Source organism: Psittacula echo, assembly GCF_963264785.1.
Source record: "Psittacula echo genome assembly, chromosome: 4".
NCBI lineage: Eukaryota > Metazoa > Chordata > Aves > Psittaciformes > Psittacidae > Psittacula > Psittacula echo.
In genome coordinates this window covers 60,080,107-60,105,551 of record NC_137738.1, presented here as the reverse complement: position 1 = coordinate 60,105,551, position 25,445 = coordinate 60,080,107, and the positions used below count along the sequence as shown (strand labels likewise).

Genomic DNA, 25,445 nt, shown 5'->3' with positions numbered 1-25,445 from the left:
TTGCCACTGAGAAGAGCCTGGCTCCATCCTCGTGACACTCCCCCTTTATATATTTATATACACTAATAAGGTCACCCGTCAGTCTCCTCCAAACTATAGAGACCCAGCTCCCTCAGCCTTTCCTCATAAGGGAGATGCTCCACTCCCTTAATCATCTTAGTTGCCCTGCGCTGGACTCTCTCCAGCAGTTCCCTGTCCTCCTTGAACTGAGGGGCCCAGAACTGGACACAATATTCCAGATGCGGTCTCACCAGGGCAGAGTAGAGGGGAAGGAGGACCTCTCTCGACCTACTGACCACCCCCCTTCTAATACACCCCAGGATGCCATTGGCCTTCTTGGCCACAAGGGCACAGTGCTGGCTCATGGTCATCCTTGCCATCCACTAGGACCCCCAGGTCCCTCTCCCCTACACTACTCTCTAACAGGTCGTTCCCCAACCTATACTGGAACCTGGGGTTGTTCCTGCCCAGATGCAGGACTCTACACTTTCCCTTGTTATATTTCATCAAGTTTCTCCCTGCCCAACTCTCCAGCCTGTCCAGGTCCCGCTGGATGGCAGCACAGCCTTCTGGCATGTCAGCCACTCCTCCCAGCTTAGTGTCATCAGCAAACTTGCTGACAGTACACTCAATTCCCTCATCTAAATTGTTGATGAATATATTAAATAATACTGGTCCCAGTACTGACCCTTGAGGCACTCCACTAGATACAGGCCTCCAACTAGACTCTGCCCCATAGACTACAACTCTGGCTTCTGTCCTTCAGCCAGTTTGCAGTCCACCTCACCACCTGATCATCCAGACCACACTTCCTCAGTTTAGCTGTGAGGATGCTGTGGGAGACTGTGTCAAATGCTTTGCTGAAGTCAAGGTAGACCACATCCACCGCTCTGCCATCATCCATCCACAATGTTATTTCCTCATAAAAGGCTAGGAGGTTGGTCAAGCATGACTTCCCCTTGGTAAAGCCATGTTGACTGCCCCTCATAAGCCTCTTATCCTTGACATGCCTTAAGATGGCACCAAGGATAAGGTGTTCCATCACTTTCCCAGGGATGGAGGTGAGGCTGACCGGTCTATAGTTACCCGGGTCCTCCTTCTTGCCCTTTTTGAAGACTGGAGTGACATTTGCTTTCCTCCAGTCCTCAGGCACCTCTCCCGTTTCCCAAGACTTGGTAAAGATGATGGAGAGTGGTCTAGCAATGACTTCCGCCAGTTCCCTCAGCACCCGCGGGTGCATCCCATCTGGACCCATGGATTTATGGATGTCCAGATTGATCAACTGGTCTCTAACCCATTCCTCATCAACTAAGGCAAACTGCTCCGTTGACCTGACTTCATCTGAGGTCTCAGGGGTACAGGGCTCTTCAGGACTGCCTCCGGCAGAGTAGACAGAGACAAAGAAGGCATTCAATAACTCTGCCATCTCTGTATCTTCTGTCACCAGGGCACCCATCCCGTTCACCAGTGGGCCAACCTTGCCTCTGGTGTTAGTTTTATCTGCCGTGTATTTGAAAAAGCTCTTTCTGCTGTCCTTGACTCCTCTCGCCAGATTTAATTCTAAGGAGGCCTTAGCCATCCTAGCTGCCTTCCTACATCCTCTAGCAGCAGCCTTATATTCCTCCCTGTCTAAGAAGGCCACCAAATTTGCTAGTCAGCTGATCAATGCAAAGAACTCATTTTTCTTCTCTGTAATGACATTTTCTTTCCTGAATGCTTCTGTTTCATCCTGGTTATCAATTAGTTCTGCAGATTCTGGCCAACTTCCTGGTCCTGGTGTGTCTGAAAAGATTTGTTATTGGTTTTGCATCTCTTGCATCAGCTAGTAGAACTGCACTAATTTACAATTCTGATTTGCATGCTGCTTTACCTGTTTGAGTTAACAATCACTTTGTCAGAAACAATTTATTAAATGAAGACTAGACTGATGTTGTCTTGGCATCCTCTCTAAGGATATGTCCTCATTTGTCAGGTTCACTGACTGTTCCTGGATTTGCGCAGCTTTCTTCCCAAGTGCATCTACCAGGTAGCAGGTCCTAAATAAATTTATAGTCTTCTGTGAGCGTGCAGGCTTCTGCTTGTGAGGCTTTTTCTTGTCTTCCTCCAAGAAAAAGACTCACTTCAGGGCTGTTAAATGTCCTTTTTGCTCTTAGGATTGCTGCAACGGGAAAGGTTGTCACAGATGGGGCCTGAAATGCATAGAATTTCCCCACAGGTGGAAAAGAATTTCTCCACTTTGTTTCTGGCTTTATTTATTAGATGAAGGCTTATCTGCATGCATTGACTGGCCTTAGTGGCTGTTTTTTCGCTGGTTTATGGAGAATTCTGTGATGAGCTCCCAGGAACGCTGTCTGTTTGTCAGTCATACAACATGTCACCCAAAGCAGCCACAAGCCCTTAACAATAGAGTCTAATGCTGCAGCTATGTTTAGTTCAGATATACATGTTCCCTTCAGAAGTGGTGTGGTAGTATTATTGGTACTCTGCTCAGTGGCACCATAGTCTTATCAGATATGAATGGAGCTTTTTTTAATTACTGTTATTTTTATTGGGGGGGGTGGTGATGTTTCTGTATCCATAGTTTCCTTTAAAGAAATGGTCATCATTGCTGATGCAAGTGTTCTTTGTGTTTTGGTTACTTATTTTTTCCCCTCTGTGCCATCCCTCATTTGGGCTCAGGACAGCTGTTTGTGTGACAGAGTGATACATCATGCCACAGAACTGATCCAGCTTCCAGTAACTTTAAAACTGGAAAAAAACCCCAATCCCAGTCCTTTGCTAGATAATCACATGCCTTGCTTTCCAGCGTAGTTTGTTGAACAGCCGCACAAATAATTCCTTCTTTACAAATACTGAGGAAACAATATGGGAGAGGAACCAAGCTGTGAATGAAGGGTGGGTGCTATTTATGCCACCACTTCTGCTGAAATGCTTGTCAAGATAACCTCATGACGAACTTACATAGGTAGTGTGTTCTTTTCTCTTGTGTTTACAAATACATATTTTCAGTTGCATTCCTCCTTGCCCAATATTATAATAGTGCCTTGGACAGTGAAAAAAAGCTATGAAGGGAATATAGCAATTGACCATTAAAGATGATCATAAAAATATGAGATTTTTCTCCTCTGTTGTGTGTATGCACATGCATATTCATAACTCATCATTCATTCTCTCTGAATTAACTTTTTTTCAAAAGGAATTACCCATTTTAGGATAAATATTCTGACAACTCTGAAGGAATATCCCTGCTCATAAGTCTGAATAAACACAGAAGGTCACTCTTTCCCTATAGAATGATTTATGTCAACATGCTGTGCTGATGGTGTATTTGCATCTTCCTAATATTTGGATTGTGGGGGTTTTGTTGGTTTGGGTTGGTTGGTTTGGTTTTCGTTGTTAGTTTTTGGGGGGGTTTTTTGTGTGTGTGAAAGAAAAGGCAAAGGTGATAAGGAAAATTCAGAATATGTAAGTGTACTCTGAATATAAAATGATCAGGAATGCAGAACTCCAAGTTTGTAGTCAAGCAGCCTTCACTGGCATATATAAGAAGAAATCTGCTGTTCTGATATATCATAGAATTATAGAATAGTTAAGGTTGGAAAGGATCTTAAGATCAGCTAGTTCCAACACCCCTGCCATGGGCAGGGACACCCCACACTAAACCATGCCACCTAAGGCCTCATCCAACCTGGCCTTGAACACCGCCAAGGATGGAGCATTCACAACCTCCCTGGGCAACCCATTGCAGTGCCTCACCACCCTCTCAGTAAAGAATTTCTTCCTTATATCCAATCTAAACTTCTCCTCTTTAAGTTTTAACCCGTTACCCCTTGTCCTGTCACTACAGTCCCTGATGAATAGTTCCTCCCCCGCATCCTTGTAGGCCCCCTTCAGATACTGGAAGGCTGCTATGAGGTCTCCACACAGCCTTCTCTCCAGGCTGAACAGCCCCAACTTTCTCAGCCTGTCTTCATACAGGAGGTGCTCCAGTCCCCTGATCATCCTCGTGGCCCTCCTCTGGACTTGTTCCAACAGTTCCATGTCCTTTTTATGTTGAGGACACCAGAACTGCACACAATACTCCAAGTGAGGTCTGACGAGAGCAGAGTAGAGAGGCAGGATCACCTCCTTTGACCTGCTGGTCATGCTCCTCTTGATGCAGCCCAGGATACGGTTGGCTTTCTGGTCTGCGAGCACACGCTGAAGCCGGCTCATGTTCATTTTCTCATCGACCAACACCCCCAAGTCCTTCTCTGCAGGGCTGCTCTGAATCTCTTCTCTGCCCAACCTGTAGCTGTGCCTGGGATTGCTCCGACCCAGGTGTAGGACCTTGCACTTGGCATGGTTAAACTTCATAAGGTTGGCATTGGCCCACCTCACAAGCATGTCAAGGTCCCTCTGGATGGCATCCCTTCCCTCCAGTGTATCAACTGAACCATACAGCTTGGTGTCATCGGCAAACTTGCTGAGGGTGCACTCAATCCCACTGTCCATGTCGCTGACAAAGATGTTGAACAAGACCGGTCCCAACACCAATCCCTGAGGGACACCACTCGTTACTGGTCTCCAGCTGGACATTGAGCCATTGACCACAACTCTTTGCATGCGGCCATCCAGCCAGTTCTTTATCCACTGAGTGGTCCACCCATCAAATTGATGTCTCTCCAATTTAGAGACAAGGATGTCATGTGGGACAGTGTCAAACGCTTTGCACAAGTCCAGGTAGATGACATCAACTGCTCTGCCTCTGTCCATCAGTTTCGTAGCCCCATCATAGAATGCCACCAAATTGGTCAGGCAAGGATTTCCCCTTAGTGAAGCCATGCTGGCTGTCACCAACCACCTCCCTGTTTTTCATGTGCCTTAGCATGCCTTCCAGGAGAATCTGCTCCAAGAGTTTGCCAGGCACAGAGATACAAGAAAATTAATGTAATTACCAGATAGGTAAACATTAGAATATCAAATAAAAAAAAGTAGATATTAGTGCTTGGTATGACAGACGCTTTCACTAAAATATTTTGCCTTAGTTTTTTGGTATTAATTTCTACAAAACATATTGAAAGATTTGCAACAGCTCTGAAAAGAGTTAAAACAATGATGTGTTAAAAAGACCCCAAGATTTAAGCAAATTAATTGTCCTGGGTTCAGCAGTAGCAGTCATTTTTTCTCCTTCTTAGTAGCTGTTGCAGCACTGTGTTTTTGACTTTCAGCCTGGGAACAGAGCTGATAACACCAATGTTTAGACTGACCAAGGACTTTGTGAGTCTCATGCTCTGCCGGGGAGGAGGAGAAGCCAGGAGGAAGCAGGGACAGGACACCTGACCCAAACTAGCCAAAGAGGTATTCCATACCACAGCACATCATGCCCAGGATGTAGAACTGAGAGTTCCCGGAAGGGCTAGATCATGGTGGGGTGGGGGCGAGGTACCGGTTGGTGAGCGGTTGTATTCTCTTCCTTGTTATTTCCTTTATCATTATTACTATTGGTGGTAGCAGTAGTGATTTGTGTTATACCTTAGTTATTAAACTGTTCTTATCTCAACCCATGGGAGCTGCATTCTTTTGATTCTCCTCCCCATCCCTCCAGGAGCGAAGGGAAGAAAGGTGGGGGGGGAAGTAGACTGCGTGGTTCTAATTTATGGCCTGGGCTTAAACCACGACATTAATTTATCAGTGACAAAAGTCAGACCATTAGCAAGTTGGCTATTAGTAGAATGCACAAAGAAGACGTTTCTGTTAGTAGACCATTCTATAGGAGAAAAGGGAAAAAGAGAGAGTGGCTGAAGCTGTACAAATTTAAACTAGTAATAAGAATAATGATTTTAATGAGGGAGATCAGTAGTCGCTTGAGCAATACTATGAGGAGATAACAGTTTTGAACTTCTTTTTCAATTCGTGTTTTCTGAAATGTATTTTTAGAGAGTGTATATTGCTTTTCTTCAGATGTTGTTTTGGTGACGATTTGCTTGCTTTTCTTCATCTCCACATGTCCTCAAACAAACGTAAGTGCACAGAGTTCTTCATTGGTAAAAATCACTAAGTGCAGTTGAACCCTTTTCTGAAAAATCTAACTAAACAGATTATATTTTGGGGGTGTATGAAATTATAGGGTAAGGTCCTAATTGTGGTGTGTGATACACCGAGATACAACCATATTCTTGTAATGGCCTCTTCTCGAATTCATTCATATTTGCAGGGGAGGGAGTGCTTTACTGGCAAAGTACTCCCTGCTATCACTGTGGACAAGCTTCTTTCTGCTCCTTATCTCAGGTCCCTCAGTCAAGAGCTTCATTTGCTTTTGATACTTCCAATGTATTCTACACCCTACTCGACCCCTCCTTTTTTCTTCTTGAAACTGTGTTTCATTTTGAGTCATTTGTTATTTCTGGACTTGACCAGGAATTTTCACAGCCGCTTTGTCACTTCAAGATGAATCCTAACTGTGTTTGTAATAGATTAGCTCCAGGATGCCATAACTACTGTTATTTTGTCTGTAAGCAGACTATCAGATCCTGCAAAGAAAACTCTCAAATTTTCTTTCCAAGGTACATAATAAAGCAGAAATACAAATTTGAAAATGAAGTGTAAATTAGATTTGAATGAGAAGCAGTTCATCTTGAATTTTGGCTACCTCCATTGAAGTTTGTGTAACATGGAAAGCACATTTCATTTGGAGATGGAGATTAAATAGGAACTCAGCTGCTGACATCTGAATATTTTTCTTTTTCACACTACTCCTCCCCTTTTGAGGGTCCAGTCACCCTAACAACTAACAACAAACTAACAACTAACCAGACTAACAACAGGTACTTGGCCAACTTGTACAAACTCTAGAATGCATTCCTCTCCCTTATTTTTCTTGTTTTAGTTAGAAATTACTGACCTAATTGGGTTTCCTTTCCTACTGAGAAGCAAACCTGTATTATTTGCATCTCTGTTCATCATGCTTTACACTGAAAGGCAGGTACACTTTCAATTGCCAATATAAACTGCTGTCAAATTCCGTGACTCAGCAAGTACATTGGGTACCTTAAGCTACTAGGGCAGTGCAAGAAGAGATTTTTAAAGTAGATAAGCAAAGAAATCTTTCATTTCAGTGATCAAATGTATATGTTCCAGTTGTCAGAAACATAGGAATTAAATGCTGATGAAATATATGGTGCCATTACCACTTTAAAAAAATATCACAGTGGCTTTGCAGATTGGAAGCAAAGAAAAAAATCAGTTCTCCTTCTCAAGCTTTTCTTGGCTTGTTTCTTCAAATTTGTATAAGTGAAACTATGTGGTCTCATATATAACCTTCCAGTCAGGTTTGGGTGCACACTCTGGACAGCATGTCTCGCATGAATGCCTCCTTATAAAAAGATGAAAGGGCTGAGTGTAATTCCTATCTTTAATCTAATTTGTCATTACTGTCCTACATGTTAAAACCTCCAAATTATATAAATTAATGTGATGTTATTTGTCTGTAAGTATGCAAGAATGTCTGAAATTCCATATGCAGTTAATATTCCCAACATTTAGAGATGCATAATAATCTCGTTTATTGTACTGATTTTTTCATTATGTACAGAAAGGCCTATGGGCCTTGTACAGGTTTAGTCTCGCAAGCAGTTTCAGAATGCCATTCATCATTACATGTATTTCTTTACACAGCAATTCTAAGCTGGTGTTTCTTACTCTTGTAGTGCTTACTAATGAGCATTAAAAAAATATATATAGCCAAAAATAATACAAAACCTTAAGTATTATACTACTCAGGAGAAGTTGTACCAGCTTTTCTCTTTGACTCTGCAAGTTAAATTTTCACTGCAAGATAATGAAGCTTTGGTAATGTGCTATTAAAATTGGATGTGCTTAGCTAAAAAGAAGTACTTTATAAGTTTGTTTTGCTAGCCTGTAGGTGGAAAGCACAGTTGAGATCACACTTCTCAAAATATCAGTTGATTGCTGTACAGTACCTGTTTGTCTGTTTTCTGATTGGGTAGAGCTGTTGCTGGGCTGATACTGTTTTGACCAAAATTAGAAAGTCAATATAAACGAGTCAAACTAGACTGCCTGCTCTTTTCAGTTCTCTCTTCTGATTCATCAGTTGTTTGTTTCAAATTCTTACAGCCTTTGTGAATTGGGGGTTGTGCCAGCAAAGGTGAAAGCTTTTAGTGGTTAGTCAGTAAGAATGTTCATAGAAATTTGTCTCAATGACATTTAGATGTTAGCAAAAATATAGTGCCTAGTTAAAAAAAAAAAAAGTTGGTCCTGTGTAATGATCGTATTAAATACAGGAAAGTGAGAAACTTTTCCTTACTTAGGCGACTGCCCGCTTCTCATATTCAGGGATGGCATTTATCTTCTTGACCCTATGATTTGGAGAAAACTCCAGGAACAAACTCGCCGACAAGGTTTTCGAGTTGACAAGCAGGTATTCTTTATTGCGGCACTGGGAGACACGGGGGATAGCTCCTCCTAACGTGTGTCACCGTATTGCCACACAAGCCGTCCTTATGTAGTCAGTGGGCATACATACATATTCATGAGGCTACGTATGAATTATATCATTTTCCAGAAAGTTTCCTGCATGCGTACACAAATGTGGTGGTGGTCTCTGAGGGTCGTTTACTTCTTCCAACAATCTTCATAACTTCTGGCAGCCTTTGAAGCACCAGCTTAATTCACATTACAGACATAGCAATCATCCTGTCCTTCTACTTATCAGTTAGTTTAACTGCTCCAATCCTGGACATCTGCTAGTCCCAGATACTCCCCATCCCCAGGTCCTGTTTTTCTTACACTTTTTGTACTAATGTCTTAAGGACCTAAAACTATGTCAACTACAACGGTTTATCTTCAAGCATCTCAGTTATTTTCCATTACAAAGCCATCAAACTTAATGTTACTTAGAACTGATTACATTCTGTGCTTTTGTGCCTCCTTGTCTCACCTAGGAGGATGTTATTGCCAGTGTCTTGTGGCAGAGGCTTAAGACCTGAAACTTATTGATAAAGACATGTATGAAAGAAGAATTCACTGCTGACACATCTCTTTTTTTCCTTCAATATTAGTATCTATACTTCAACAAGTTAGGCTGTGCCTGGTTAAGTTACGTTGTTAATACCAGGGAGGGTTAGAATATCTGTCAATATAATTATATTTGAAGAAAACCAGCATGTGAATTGTTTAGTGAAATTCTAGGTTAGTGCAAGTACAGCACTTTAGCAGCTGAGAGTAGATGGCTGTGCTGTACTTGAAGAAATGTTACTTTATCTGTACTGTTAAAATAAAACTATGGGCTTTTGGAAAATGAGTAGGTTTTGATGCAACTGACAGAGGAAATGTTATAATAAGTTTATACTTAGGTCAGTTCAGACTTCAAAATTTTATTTTTTTCTTCTGTACAGGTGGGTAAGAAAAAGATGAGCATGTTGTTGAATACTGTTTCTCAGTATTCATGTCCCAAATGAAGCAAGAGATGTAATTCTGTATTCCACTGAAGGGCAGAGATAGAAAGTGCTTTAAGAGAGCAGCTTGGTTAAATCATAAGATTAAGATACCATACAAAAATAGAAATAGGTCTTATTTAGCAATTGTAAGAATAAAAGGGTAGCAAGAACACATAAAATCATCATCAGAAAAAAAAAAGCACAAAATGAGATGCAACTTGAAAGGGACATAGAAAGAAACACAAAAGCTTTGTATGGTATATTAACTGTGAGAATAAAATAAGGAAATAATTGCTGTGGTGTTCAGATTATTATTGACAAATGCCACTGTGAATAGCGAAGTGTGGAATGCCTTTTTTTGCTTCTTTTTCTGAAGGGGTTAAGTATGATCAAATGATTAATCTCTACTTCAGCCTGAGTTCTTTTATCACTAGAAAATGAGCTGGAGCATAATTAAGTGTCTTCAAACCAGCTAGGCCTGATGAAACTTACCCTTTGGTGCTTACAAAAGGACAGGAAGGGTAATGTCTCTGGGATTCTTGTAAAGTTGTGTAGGATTGTGAGTTTGTAGGGCTTCTGTCTTTAAAAGAGGAAAGAGGAGAAATCGGGGTCTAACAAACCAGTCAATTTAGATAACATTTCTGGTAAAAATCTGGAACAAATAATTCAGCTATCTGTAAGACTTAACAAGGAAATGAGTAAGAGCTAACATGGATTTAACAAATCAAGGGGAAGTAGTTTAACCTCTACAATGGGTAGCAGGCCTAGAGAAGAGAAGGTCATGGCCTTTGGCCATCCCAGCTGACACTTGCTTACTTGAAAGATTAATAAGCTCTGGCCCATATTATTATTCTAGTTATATAAAGTGCTGTTTTAAGATGTTTTAGGATTACTGTGGGCTTGGTAAAAATAGATGACCTATACTAAGTATATCCCATTAGTAAATATCCCAATTCTATATTAGTTCTGTCAGATGTTTTTGATTTCTTCTGTAAACCGGTTTATGAAAAATAGTAGCATAAAAATTATTTCTAGTTGCTGTATTTGGCATTCCTTCAGTTGTTCTGGACCTGTTACTAAGTGAATTGTGAAGCAAATTAAGTAGTATCTTCTTTTTAAGCAGCTAATAACTTCTGATGTTCTCTGTGTAATATTTGTTTTATTGCAGGATTTGGTTATCCGTATTCTCTTCATTCTTGGTAATTTAACGGCAAAGAATGACCAGCCCCGTGAGCAATTTTTTCAAGAAAAAGGAAGCATTAACACCTTAATATCATTATTCCAAACCTACCATGAACTTGATTTGAATACACAGAAATGGTACCAAGAAAAAGGAAGGGAAGCAAAAAAACAACGAAAGTATCCTTCAGAAGCAGAAGATGTTCTGATAAAACTGATAAGAGTGCTGGCCAATCTCTCTGTTCATCCCAGCATAGGAACAGCTCTGGCAGTTGCCCATCATGTTGTAGAATTGCTTGTTACAGTACTAGGTAATAAAATCTATGTTGTGTTTGTTACCTTTGTTCAGTCTATAAGAAGAGTTTAGAATTTTTCTACTTGACCTTCTTGGATCACTTTTCACTATGGATCAACACACAGGTTGATCCATAACTAAATTGGTTCCATTGCTAAAGAACAAAGTCAATCTGCTGATATTCATAACCTGTTTTATGTAGAAAGCCTGTTTGAGACAGTGGAGGCATTGCTGCTTTGTTACTGACTTCTCAGTTTCTGGGGAAAGATGTTGTAGAAATTAGTGATTAGATTTGCAGATACGATCATTAAGGAGGAGTAGATAAATTTTACTTTAAATACATCTCTCAGAGTTCATTTGTAAGGGAAGTCTGTTCTTATCAGGTGCTACATTGATGTGTTTGGTAATTTATTTCTCTTTAGGTTTGCAGGTTTCGTGACTGTTGTGGATTCAGTATTCTTTTTGTTCCCTGTACCCGTAACTTTCAGCCTCTTCTTATTTTTTCTTCTTTTTCAAATTTCCAACCTTTATCTCTTTCAGACAGAAGAAAATGGCCCTTTCTGCCCAAACGAAGGCTTAGGACTGCAGTTCCTTTACCACTTACTGATCCCATTGTAAATCTAATTACAGGCTAGGACTGTGTAGCCTTTTCTCCCCATAGTTTAGCAGTGACAAGATACATCACAAATAACTTAGTGTATTTTAGGATGCGATGAGAGCATTAAATATTACGTAAAGACAATCAACCTTATTATATGCTAGCTTACAAGTCTTAACCACCAGACATGGTGAGTTAAAGAAGGAAGATTTACAATTTTGTCTGTTCTGTCTTAATCAGTGTAGGAGCTTCCTGCACTGGAACTGTGTTAATCATTGTGTAAGTGCTTTTGAGCCTCAAAGCTTCTGTCTGCCACCCTCCCCTCTTCTTGAGCACTGTATCAGTTTACTACCAAATGTTCTCTCTGCCTATGAACTTAACCTTCTTTTTATTTCCTTCACTCTTGGTTTCTGAGGCCAGAAACCTCAGATAAATAGGTATACATGACTTTCAGACTTGCTGATGTAGACTTTACACTGGTTAACATTCTGTTAGGAACTCTGAGAGAAAGAATCTTTCAAAATACTGTTAATTTTTCTTTTTTGCCCCAGTTTTTCATGATACCTGACACTTCAGTATAATAGTCCTTGGTATTTGTCTGTGACTATCACACAGGCCTATTTCTGCATGTGGATTCTCCTCAGTTCCATCTTAAAATAGCAAATAGAATCTGTAAAATGTCTTAAGTAAGTAGATTTTAAACCATGTTGCCTTAGTCACAATGATTTCTGCAGATGAAGAGTTGGAAAGAGTGACTTTGTATTGCCATTTTTGGATCAGCTGTTCCTGTTAGCTTCTGCCATGTTACTGCAAAACAGAATAGTTGTCTGTAATAGTGGCCCTGTAAACTATGATTTAGCTTGTTTCTGAGGTATAATGTACAGCTAAATTAGACTCATCTCTGTGTATCTGCAAATGTGTATGTTCATGTTTGTTGGGGTTTTTTTCACTCTCAGAATACAAGTCAGTTGATGAGTGTGAGGAGTTGGTCATCAATGCTGCAATAACAATCAACAATTTATCCTACTACAAAGTGAAGAACTCTGCTGTTCAAGACAAAAAGCTACACATTGCTGAAAGTAAGGACTTTTAAATTAGTACTTTATGTATAGGTTTTTGAAAGTGAAAATATTTTGACACCACAGGAAATAAAGACAGTGCTAGCGTTTTGTGGTATCATATTGTATGAATATAAACTTCATAGGGCTAAACTCTTCCCATAATGATTTCTCATTCTTTTGGAACGTAGTTCTATGACTTGTCTGAAAATAGCTAAGTTGTTGACAAAACCCCTTCTTTTCTTCCTGAAAGGAATTTGCCATGTTTTCTGTTTAGCAATTTTTGCTAAGCTTGTTCAAAACCCATATGCCTGAGCCAAAATAATCATGTTGCTTTTTACTTCTTATCAGAGTATAGTAAAAGTTTTGGGTTTTTTTTCTTCTTGGTATCTTCTAGACCTGCAAAATCTGATTTATGTCTATTTCTGGCTTACAAATCCATTGGCAATATAGGAGTTGTGTGATTCTCTCCCCTCTGACAGTAGTAGACAATAGTCATATTTTAGTGATGTGTAGGAACTGCATCTGAGTTCTGGGACTCGTGTTACTGTTATACAGAAGGTAGAGTCTATGTCTTGCATATCTTTCTCTTTAAATAGACAAAATATGGGGGAGAGATGGAGCCTGAAATTCGCACAACAGGTAGAATGAAGAGTAGAAAAAAATATTCTGTCAACCTAGTGCCCTGACTGGTAGACATCAGATTCTCTTTAGGTAACATTCTGCTGTTTTGTCATGAGTCATTTTATCACCCCTAAGCCAACTGTCTCTCATTGCTAGTTGGAGAAATGTGGAAACAAATGACTTCTCTGCCTGTCCTGTTTGCTCTCCCTGTCCTGTTTTTATTGTTAGCCTGTGGAAACAGCCCCATCACTTTTCTCTGCCTGAACTGAGGAGAGAGAAAGCCCGTTGATGGAAAACCAGCAGGCTTCCTCCTCCAGGAGACATTTTGAGAATACTTGCTATTTGATACAAATGGTGGATCCCAAAGAGAAAAAGGGAATCATTGCAGATATCTCTTTAAGACAAGTTCAAGGCATGTTCAGTATTGCAACATTCGAAGATGGAAATAACGGGAGTGAAGCCAACATCTTTTCCTAGGATTTTTCTTTCTCTCACTTTTCTGTGGTAGAAGAGTTAAAGGTTGACTGATTTGAGTCCTTTACACTATAAACTGGTTTCAGTGATTCACTTCATGCTCATAAGAGACTGATAAATGTAACTCCTCTGACATTGCTCCTTTGCTGTGCATCAAAAACCTACATGATAGTAGCTTTTCCTAGGAAGTACTGAAGGTCTTATTCTATCTGCTGAAGACATATGAAAACATACGCTAGTCATATGTGTAACCACTAAGCAGAAAAGCAGCAAGCAAGTAAATGCTTCAGATCAGGGGCAATATTAAGTAGCCCTTTTCAGAGAAAATGTATTTGCTTGTTATAGGAGCACTGAGCTAAAGTCAGAGAATAATTTGAGTTTTAAGAGACATCCCACCATAAGACCATCTGTTCAGGATCTAAATCCATTCTCTTATATATTACAACATTTTTTTTCTTCTTTGTCTTCCTGTATTTTCACATAAGCCCACTCAAAACTGTATAGCAAAACTGGCTCCCATTATTACCACTGTGTGTAGGCTGTCTTCATAACTCCTCATTTGTTCCTTTGCGTTTAGCCCCATATTGGAGCTCTTTGTCTCATCTTCAAAGCCCTACACAATTTAGCTCTTGTTCTACCATCAGCTCACCCCCTTCACTGCAACCAGGCGATACATAACTATTCCCATTTATTACATTTATTGCTGTTGCTGTTTGTGTTTTGTATTTATTGATAAAAAGCCAAGCACATGTTTGTGATATACAACTAATTGTTTTTTATTTCTCTGCAAACCAATAGTGCTTTTAAAGCTGTTAATGAGCAGCAATATGGATGGAGTTGTGGAGGCTGTCAGAGCATTTGGCAATCTTTCCCAGTATCATGAGATCTGTGACTTCATCATACAGAAAAAGAGTGAGTTACTTTTGCATTTGTAGGAGTCCTGTTTTTAAATGTCCATAGTTCTAAAAAGGGAAGATTGTTAATAAGCTGTCTTAGTTCAAGGGGAGAAGCAATCTTCTCTGATGTTTTGCAAATTAACACAAATGTTAGAATCCAGTCGCAGTCATTATAAACACCATTTTATTTCAGTTTCATTAAAACGGAAATAGTGGAGTAGGAAAAATACGCCATGGTGCCCTTTCTCCTTCAGTTTTTCAAATCCTGCAGGTTAGTAGTGGTATGATATAAATGAAAATCCAACTAAATTCTCATTTAGGCTCATAATCACAGTTCAACAGCTTGTTAGCACTTTGTAACATGCATTTAAGATGTTCGACTGTCTCAATAAAGAGATCTCCTATTTGCCTCTGGGTGAAGTAGGATACAAGTCTTCTCAAGTCGCTTTGCTTTTGGGTATCTGAAGAGCTTTGGGAAAAATGGCAACTTCTTGCTATTCACAGAGGGTGTGTCATAAGTTTAATTAAACACCAGTTCACTGTAAATTTTTTTGTATCTACCTACCTACCTGTCAGTGCTGAAGTTGAGGGGATACGCAACAAAACACAACTCCTTCTTTGAAGGGTGGATGTATTACTGACTTTGGAGGAGAAGGTATCTGCAAAGGGCGAATTGACAATAGCTTTTTTTTTGACAATTGCTGATGAGCTGTCTCAGGCAAAGAGCTAAGTTTTCCAACTAGGACTGTGGTATCAATGTGCCAAGCTGAGGAACAGCTGAGAGGCTGCCTCTCCATTAGGCAAGACTGACTCCTTTGCTGCTGTTTTGCCTTCCACTGCCTACTGAGTTCAGTGTCAGCAAGCGCTGCAAGAATGCTGCATGTCCAGTGTCTGATTCTTGCCTGTCTCCTGCAGGAGCTCCAGGCTGCAGCACTTCCAGCTGGGCTTGATGCAGTGTAGGGCAACCTGGCCACTCGCAGAGGTGAGAATGTTCCTCTGGGAGTACCAAATGCCGAATCTCAGCAGTTTCTGCTGACTACAATTGAAAAGAGAGTCATACTTTTAAGAAATAAGCTGTAATTAATTTTGTCAATTTAACCTCTTCTGATTGGGTTTTCACATTGTGTCAGTGTATTTTTATAACTATGACTCTGTGTTGTATTGAAGAAAACTGGTGTTCAGCATGATGAAATAATCGTGGCTGTTACAATGGGTCATGTGCCTACTCTACAAATGTCACAGGAGTATGCTACAAGGTTAAAATTTTTGGGTAGGGCACCCTGCATTTGACTGCTTTCTGAGTATACATATTTAATAAGGATGTTGTAATGCCACTTGTAACGTAAGTCCATCTTTCCAGTAATACTGTCTCCTCCTTTACAATACAGTACACAAGTTCATGATTGCTTTGCTTGATGCCAAAAATCAAGATGTCTGTTTTTCTGCCTGTGGAGTTCTGCTCAATCTCACAGTAGATAAGAACAAACGAGCATTTCTGATGGAGGAAGGAGGAATTGGAAAGTAAGTTCCTGATTATGTTTATGAAAAATGCAATTTTGAGTAGTTTAGATGAAGAGTTTCAATCAGATTCTTTTTTTTACTGGGGCAAATAACTTCTAATAAGGATATATACTAAATAGATCGTCAGCATCTAATACTCTTCAAGAGCCTTTCATCTTTTTTCCCATGTTTTTTTTTTTTGCAAAAGTATTAGCCTACTGCAGAGCCAAACCCCATAGAATAATCTCCCAATGATCCTCCTGATTGATACAGCAGAAGAGAGTACCATACAACAAAGCAACTAAGGCATGGCTCATGCTTGACTTAACTGGATCCTATGTGGGCTACAGTTAATATGCACCATTAACGTGTATCATCTGTTGTAAGCGTGAAGATTACTTCAGGAACTAGGATATCCCATATGGTCTCTTGCAGTTTTTATAACTACTTAGTATTGTAGGGAAAGCTACCTGATGTAGCCATGCTCAGCAGAATAACTCAAGTTTAAGGCACTTGTATTATAAGAGGTATTAGATCTTGAAAAACCACTGTGGATGCAACACTTGTGGCCTTGATGTTCAGATAATAGTGGATCCAGCTTAACTGGAGCAACGTGAAAGATCATGTTGCTGTGCTTGTAAAGCAGTTGATACAACTGACATTTATGCAACCATATGCCTAACTTTGAAATGCTTTCTTGTTCATACATCATATAATTACTTTTTAATACAATATAAACTATGCATAGTATGCTCATCCTTCCTTCCCATTTTCTAGTTACCAGACCAAATATAAAGCTGAAAAAGAAAAATAAAAATGTTAGAGGCAAATTGAATAATAAATGTGAGAAATTTATGTTCTGTAGAATATAGAACTTTCTATATTCTCTCTGAAGATTTGTGAAGAAGGAAGGGGAAAAAAGTAATATTATGAAATAAATCTAGAGAATTTGGAAGTGATTGTTAAGGAGGTCACCCTGACTATGCCAAACTGGCTCTGTGGATTTTTGAAAAAGAGGTTATTGTATTACTATATGGTGGCCCTAATAAAACATGGAATTAGTCTCATCAGAGAGTTAAATTTAAAAAAGAAAAATAGGGCAAATCCATTTGGCTTTTCATTGTATGCCTCCTGGTCTTCCACAGTGTCTGCCTTCAGAGAGGAGAGAAAGAGCAAACCTCTTTTGGTTGCTTTTCAGTTACTGCTATTTTCAGCCATACCCGAATCTAATAGTTATCCTGTGTTCCCTTTACTAATCACCAGATTATAAATCTCACAGTGAAGTAGAAAGAGAAGGTCATAGGGTTAGGGAAAAGAGCAGCAGTGAAGGGTTACTGTTATGAGAGCTCACTAGGGACAGCAAGTGAAAAACAACATTTACTTCTGCTGCCCTGGGACTTGTGAACACTGCTGTTTGGTAATGGGAATTCTGGATAGCTGGTGCAGGCAGAAAAGTTACAGCTTAATTTCAGAGTCCTGCTTATGATCTAGCCTGCATTTGGTACTTGCAAGGAAATGAGACTGGGAGAAAGGTCAAGAACCTAATGGTCCTTAATAAAACTGGCATTCCCAGTGGATGGGAGGAGCACAGGTTGAGGAAATACAATAAAGGGTGAGATCTGCAGAACAGTCAGGCTTCACTGGATGTTAAAGGTAATTCTGTGAGTCATGGAAGTAAATTCCTTTGGATTTGTCTTCTGGTCAGATCCTCTGATGTGTAATAAGCTGGATATTCTGACCGAAGCTTTTTCTGCATTCATACTGTCTGTTGCAGATGAATTCTTGGTGCCTGATAAGGCTCAGCTCACATTGCAGTTTCTGCTCTACTGGTAGCCATGGATCTGGGACAGTTACAGATAGTCATGAAATCTGATAGAATTTTAGTGTCTTTCAAATGGTTACATTTGTATGTGTGTGATTGGAATTGGTCAGTTGGGTTAAAAAGTTCTAGGGGATAGACAGATGCAGGCAGGCAAATGCACATATGTGTAGACAAAAGGCATGTTCACATCCCTAGGGAACTAGACTAAATGGAAAGGAGAAGTTACTGAGGGAGAAAGTAGCATCTTAAGTTTATTAATAGAGAATTTTCCTGCAGACTTTCATGGAGTCTGCATACATTTCTAGGCTACCAGATTTTGAAGGGCTTAGAAGAAAACTACATGGAGCAAAACACGGGGGGTTTTTTATACCGACAGGTTAGTTGACTGTTTACAAGACTTTGGGCCATCAGACTGGCAGCTGGCTTGTTTGATATGCAAAACCCTGTGGAACTACAGCGAAAACATCACAATTTCGGCCTCATGCTTTGGAGAAGATACTGAGACGTTGCTGGTGCTGCTCACATCACTCTTAGGTGAGATTCATAATCTTGGTCTCTTTTCCTTTATAAAGGCAATAAATAGAGCAAAATCAAGGCAGTATTCATTTGGGTGGGAAGTCTGTCATGCAGCTTTAAGTGGTTGGCTGGTGTGGACTATCCAGCAGTACACTGGTTCATTGCCATTCAGCACATTCCCCCAGATCTTACGGATTGCCAGGGTGGAATTGGCTGTTGTCGCTCCCCACTCTAGTTTGTCTAGTTAGCATGCTGCTAATGCTTGTCACCAGCTGCCTTTTTGCCTGCTTGAGCCAACTATCTCATAGACCTTCAGTGCAAAAGATACTTTTCACTGGATGTGGGCCCTTCTGGCCTCAAAGCACTGCAGGTATTGACAGAAGCAGAGGCTCAGCTGTGGTGCACCTGGTTACTGCACAGCATGCACAGGGAATGTGGCTTTTCCCCTCAGCCTAAGGGCTGAGTGGTAAAACGGTCTGAGCTTGCTGCTCAGCCCTTTGGCTGCACTCCTTTTCCCATCATGATCTCCTTGTGGGCAAGGACAACATCTTGAGAATTTCTCATCTGCTCCCTAAAGCAAGGGAGGCTGTGCCTCTTCACAGGCACAGGCTGGAAGGTGCTGACAAGTGAATGTTAAGACCCTGATTTGCTTACCCACTTGGATCTTTTCATCTGCACATTTGTGTTTGCTTTTACAGAGTTTGATTGCTATGCAATAGTTCTATATAGTTTATACGCAATTTTCCTCCTTTATGAGCACTGCTTTGGATATGATTTTATTTTGGGTAGGTCAGTTGCAATTATCTTTTAGAACAAGATCTTTAAAATGTAAACGAAATTGAAGCAAACCTTACCTAATTTAGATTATATTTTATTTGGAAATTTAAGGAAGATGTATGTATGCTTGCTGTGGAGAAGGCTGTGTGTTAGTCAGGCCCAGACAGAAAGTGAAATCCCAGTGGTCTGGTTTGGTTCTAGACAATCAGAAAGGTGGGTGGATTTGTGAGGCCAGAATTACTGTTATTCTTGTTCTAATCTTTCTTTCATTACATTCCTTGCTTTGATGGAACATACCTTAATGTCAGCAGTAATTCCATCTATTTATCTGAAAATCCTGTGTTTCAAGATCATTAGTGCACTTTTTAACATTCTGAAACAGAACTGCACACTTCACAGCCACAGTCATGCTTGAATTTTCTGGCGTGCAGCAAGAAATATATGTCTTTGTCCAGGAAAGTTCTTACTTATTTTTGTCACTGTATTTAACACTGCTTATTCCAGCAGTTAATTTGATTGCAGAATCCAGGCTGGGTAGTAATTGGAATTCTCATTAACTGGTGCAGCTTTAGTGAACTGGAAGTTCATGTACAATTGCAGTTGCAATTGTAATGCAACTGTAATGACAATTAATTAAAAGTAGGTCACAATTAAATGAGAAGGCAAGTCTGTCTTCACACTGCTCAGAAGAATAGCTGTAGAAAAAGTGCATCTTATTGGATCTGGTTCTTCTATGTCTTAAGAGCCAACAAATTTTAGTAATAGCAGCTGATTAATATTGTCCTACATCTTCCTCCTCCCATTGTATCCAGTAACAGCCTTGAACTGTCTTTGCTCTGATTCTATCATTCAGGAAGCAGGAGGCAACTGCTGACAGTCAGTGGACTGTACTTAAGCATCAGCACGCCCTCAGGAAACGGAAAAAGTGGAGCATGGCACAGCAGACACCTCACTTCACCTGCTGTGCTTGGCCTCGTCCCCTTTGTTTTTCTTTCCCCTACCTGGCACAAGATGACAAAAGATATGAGGGAGCCAAAAGGGAGTGGAAATAGCTTCAAAAGATGTTGGGCCCAAGAAAGGTTGGACAAAAGGCACCCTTTGTTTTTCTTTTTCCCTGTCTGGTCCCAGCAGCTGAGATGCAGTAGCACTGCTTTCCAGTGGCACTATCATTTCCCTTCTTTCAGCTGCCCTTGAGTTTCACAGCTGCAGGCTGGTGTTTCCAGGCCCCTGGCAGCAGCTTTGCTTTGCCTCTGTCCCTCAGGAGCAGCAGTGGAGATGAGCCTCTGTCTTGAGAACATTATTCTCTTTGGTTGTTCAGTGAAATCTCCTTTCTACCTCTCTTTTTTCCAGACCTTTCTTCTGTTCACCTTTACTTGCACTATCAATTCGAGGGGGTTATTTTGGAATCTCAGTATACATGACCTCTTACATGGCAAGATACCAGCTTTCAGGGCTTCCTGGCCCCTCTCTTGCCAGAGTTATAGGGATGGGTAGCCCTTGCAGGCAGTCTGTACTCTAGCTTTGTGCTTCCCTCATAGCTTGCAGACCCCGTGTGCTTGTCTTGCTCCTGGGCTCACAGCCAGTTCATAGGCTGTTTGGCCAGTACCCAATTTTGCTAGTTTTGAGGAGGGTCGTGAGAAAATTAAAATACCTGAGGATGCACAGCTTAGATGTGGGACACTGAGCCTCGCCTATCCCGTCTTACTTTCATTCTACTTTGGGAGATAGACACTGTTTCGGTTTCACACTTCAGCTTTTGAACTGGTTCTGACCCTTGTTCTGATAGACTAGAATTCCTGACCTCAGTGATTCCATAACCATTCAATCAACTTCTGGGGGGCACAGCTGTATAATAAAAGCGAGTAATGCCTTTTGCTCCATGTTAGAAGATAGTTACTTTGGCTAGAACAATCATTTCAGGAGTAGGCAAAGCAATTCTCCCTGAAAACAAAACCCATAATCCTTTATCTTCCTCTTCTTCCTTTCACTTCTCTGCTGCTGCGATTCATTTTAGGTATGTTGGGTGGTGCCATTAAATGGGACAAGAGGCACTGGAGCACAAGTTGCAATAAGAAAAATTCCAATTAAATATTAGGAAAAGAAGTAATCCACCATGGCAGGGGCCAAGCACTGTTACTTGCTGCCCAGAAAGGCTGTGGAATCTTCATCCTCAGAGATACTCAGTACTCAACAGTACGTAGATCAGAGCAACCTGATCTGTGGTGGCTCTGTTCCAGAGGATAATTTGGGTTGGACAGGACCTATGATATAACAAATATAGATCTGATATCTGAGGCTGGATTTTGTCTCTGATTACAGGGTTTCTTCCTGCAGAGGTATGACATGTCTTCTTTCTTGAAATACTTTTTTTTCCTCTTTATCACAGAAATCCTCTATATGACATGTTCTCCTTGTGCAGAACCCCTATTGTAACCTACCTCACAATCAGCATCTCTTTAATTTTGTTAATTTAGAAACACTGTAGTGGCATAGAAGTCACGTATTGTTTGCAGTTACTGGTAACTGTGGAATGGAGCCCATCTTTGTGCCAAAGTAACATCATCTCTTTTTTCATAGCCGTGGCAGCTCAGGCCATATGCTCTGCATAGGCACCTTGGCATTCACTTAAATGCGGATAATTGCTGTTTGAGCATCTGTCTTCTACACAAAGTTTGACTTAAAATATGGGCATCTTCAGCTCTAAGTTTATCTTCAGAGTTGTCTTTTACCTGCTGTCAATGTGCAGTGAGCTCCCTTTACAGCATTATTTATTGAACAGATTCACAGTCTAGGACAAAGATAAGTCACACTGCCCATTGGGTGCAGGGTTGTATCTTCATTTTAGGTACATTTATGGCCTTAAGGCTGTCAAATAGCCTTCTCCTAAACTGCATGAAAACATTTGTTCAGTGTTATAAGTCAGGAGCAAGCTCCAGGCTGCAGACCAGTTTCTTCTTTTCAGTAAGGGTTTGTTTCTGTGTTTCATCCAATCCCAGGTGAAATGGATGTGGAATAATGAGTGATGACCTCCTGTCATTCCTAACATGGCTTATCTCTTAAGAGTATCCTACTACTTTAATTATGAAGTTTGTGAGGAAGAGAGGGCATCAGTGATACAGTAACTAGTGTGGTTCAAGTTTTTTAAGTATAATAGTAAATACAGTTTGAAAGTCTTAATGAACCAGATTAGCAGAGCAATTTCTGACAAGAAAAACATAGTTGTAGTCAGATGAGCTGATTGCTTACATTAGCAGAATTGCTGTGGGTGATGTTAAAACTCCGGTAGTTTCCAGGCTGACAGCCACAGTAAATGCTTGATCTTGGGGATACAGTTTATCTACACCTGTGAGGTGTGAGAATAAAAAGAACTTGCAGTCTCCTTTTTACCATGTTACTGACCTTAACATCGTTTATTTTCAGTTAAATCAAGTCCCTCAGATAGTGATGCTTAGTTTGTCTTCCACATAGAGTTGTCTTGAATCCACCAACATACACAAATGCTAAGTTGTATGTGCTGTGGCCATAAAGTACATAGTTGGGTATATTTTTACTCAGAACTGCTGATGATATTTCTTTGATTACAGATGCAGAACTAGCACTGGATTACAGCCTCGACAGAGATGTAAGGGACTACCACAAACTGTATTGGGAAAGAGAGTTCAAGCCTGTGGCAGAAAAGCTTCTTGATAGAATTCAAAATCATCAGTCCTTACAGCTGTGACTGGCTATTACTCCATTTTAATCAGTCATATTTTTTGGTGCTATAGATTGACCAGCTTTACATTTCTAAGATACCTGTACTTTACCATTGGTAAGTGTGTTGCATAGTGTGGCAATTTAATTTTAAAGAAGTCAGTAAAGCCTGGCATTTATATACTGGATCCTACCTGTTGAGAAGCTTGCATCCAGTGTTTGCATATGTAATTACTTTTTACAAGGTATTTAAGCTGATGAAGCAGCTGTTCAGTGTGATCTATTAATTGCATAGTTTCTTGGCTGGGAAAATGAAATTAAACTATTTGCTGAATGTTTCATTTTTGAAAGGTAAATTACCACTGAGTGGTACCAATGGGCCTCCGTGGTACCAAAAATGCTGTGCACTGTAAAAGTGTGCTACGTGCTTGGAATCGCATCTTGCCTACAGGCTTTGACACACTTTTACTTTCTATGAAATTCTCCAGCAAGAATAACCCAAATGCTATTGAGGCATTCTGCTCTTAAATCCTGAGCTTCATTCTCCAGATCAAGTGCTGTCCATGGCCAGGGGGAAAGCTGCTTCCTTTTTCTTTGCAAAATCCCCCTTTCTCTACCTGATACTGGGTGGCTTGGGTATCTTCCTTGGTGTTTGTGGGATGTGGGTCCAGCTATGCTGGAAAGAGGCTTTTCTGAATTGAGACCTTCAAGTCTTAAGGCAAAACACCCCCATCCCTGATGTAAGTGGAGATTTTAAGTAGTCTGGTGTGTTGTTCTTTCAGCTGTTCCCACGTTCCCAGGCCTGTATGCCTGTACTGCTCAGATTGTCTTGGCCAGCCATCTCCCCTGGGCTCATGTTTCCATCCACAGGGCACAAAAAGGCTTTGCATCCTTCACGTTCCTTCTGACTGATGCTGTATTATTGCTCGGTTTTCATCCTTTCAGAGTGTAGAAGTCCCTGCTTGTTGCTTGTGTAATTGTGTTGCTCAGCAGGTGCATCACTGGCCTCAAGCATTAACAGCCTGACTGGCTACAGAAAGCTTCACAGACCTGACCAATTTGCCTCTTTTCTGACCTCAGATCACTAAGAACAAACCACTGAGCAGGGGCTGCTGGGCTGCTGGCTCTGATCCTGAGGGTCAGCAGCCTCAGGTTGTGCTGTGTGCGTCAGGAGAGCAAGTCTTCCCTGGCCATCCCCTCAGAGAGGCTGGAGGAATTGGTTTGAGGCAGTGATTTGGAGCTCCCTCAGAGGCACCGCTGTACCTTTGACATTGCTTGGACCTCTGCTTCCAGGTGAGGAGATGAAGCAAGGAGGCTGAGAAGCAGAGCTGTAGTAGAAGGGCAGGGAAACTTTCTTTGTAGTTTAGGTCCCTGCTTCTCAGGGACTTCTTTATTGTTGATGGGACAGGGGAAGAGAGATTTCATGGCCCTGGTTTTGGGAGTGGTTCAGAGGCTCTGTAAGAGCTGCTTGGTGTAGTCATCAGGGCTTATAGCCTGCAGGGAAGGGCAGCCCACACCAGTGGCCGAAGCAGTGCCGTGGCTTCTCCCTCCTGCCCTGCTGTCACACACAGCTGGTGCTCTCTGCAGTGATCACCACTCATGAAGCATCTGGCAGCTCAACCCCTTCTTGTTTAAAGACTAACCCCACTGACTTTGGTTGCCACTGTACTTAACAGCTTTGGCTTGGTCTCTTTTGCTTAGCACCACAAACACCTCAGCATGGAAAATGCCCAACCATCTTCAGGCCCTTTCTCCAAAGTAAGTAGCATGGTGTGTAGTTAGGGTTGGCTGCAGGTTGTGGTTACTGCTCCGGTTGAAAATGTGACCGTACGAAGCCACTAGCACACACACGCTGCAGTGTTTGCTGCTTGAGAAGGCAGAGTGTGTCTGCAGGTACCTGCATTTGCCTGGGTAGCACAGGACAGAAACAGCCAGTTCAGGCTTCTCAGAAAATTTCCTGTCTACCTTTGACCACCCCCAAAAAGCAACCGGAGAATCAGGTGCTTCAGAAACTCCATTTACAGACTGGAGAGACACTTCTGTGTCCATAGGCAGAGCTTAGCTTTATGCTGTGGCCTTACACAGGAAAGTTTTGCTCTGGCTGTGGAACATTAAAAATCCTGTATTTTTAGTTAAGAGGAAACAGCAGATGCTTCCTGTTAGTCACATTTTTTGACAGTTTATTAATCTTTCTCCCCTAGATCTTTTTAGATATTTTAGCTTCTTGGACTGTAAACTTAAAACTGTTCTCAGAATGTTCTGTATTCAGAGCAACCAATTTGAGCTGAGAACCAGGCCAAGGGACAGGGATCTTAATATCATTCTGCCGGTGGACTTGGGAAAATCTGTTTCTCTCCTGCCCTACGGATAAGGCTCCTTCCTGTAAGCAGGTGGGGTTTCTACACTTACAGGGTAACCCCCATCACAGCCAGCGGTAGGAGCGTGTCCAAAAAGCTTTGTTACTCACTTGTGGCAAACCCTCCTCCTGCTGCCTGTTATCTCTTGCCATGAAATCCTCAGTCTAGCTGCACAGACCTGGTTGTCCTTCCAGTGGCAGATGCCCTTCTGGCACCAGG

At 41.1% G+C, this 25,445-nt stretch overlaps 1 protein-coding gene across 1 annotated transcript in view; it reads left to right on the top strand.

Annotated features, from left to right (window-relative positions):
• Positions 1-22,897, top strand: part of ARMC2 (armadillo repeat containing 2) — a gene marked incomplete at its 3' end in the record, with an annotated part of 62,785 nt that extends 39,888 nt beyond the window's left edge. Inside the window, exons 13-18 of the mRNA XM_080615905.1 lie at positions 10,606-10,927; positions 12,466-12,588; positions 14,464-14,577; positions 15,950-16,082; positions 18,260-18,417; positions 22,761-22,897. Coding sequence (XP_080472031.1) covers positions 10,606-10,927; positions 12,466-12,588; positions 14,464-14,577; positions 15,950-16,082; positions 18,260-18,417; positions 22,761-22,897 — 987 coding nt within the window. The remainder of the gene's footprint in view (positions 1-10,605; positions 10,928-12,465; positions 12,589-14,463; positions 14,578-15,949; positions 16,083-18,259; positions 18,418-22,760) is intronic.
• Positions 22,898-25,445: the final 2,548 nt, after the last annotated feature.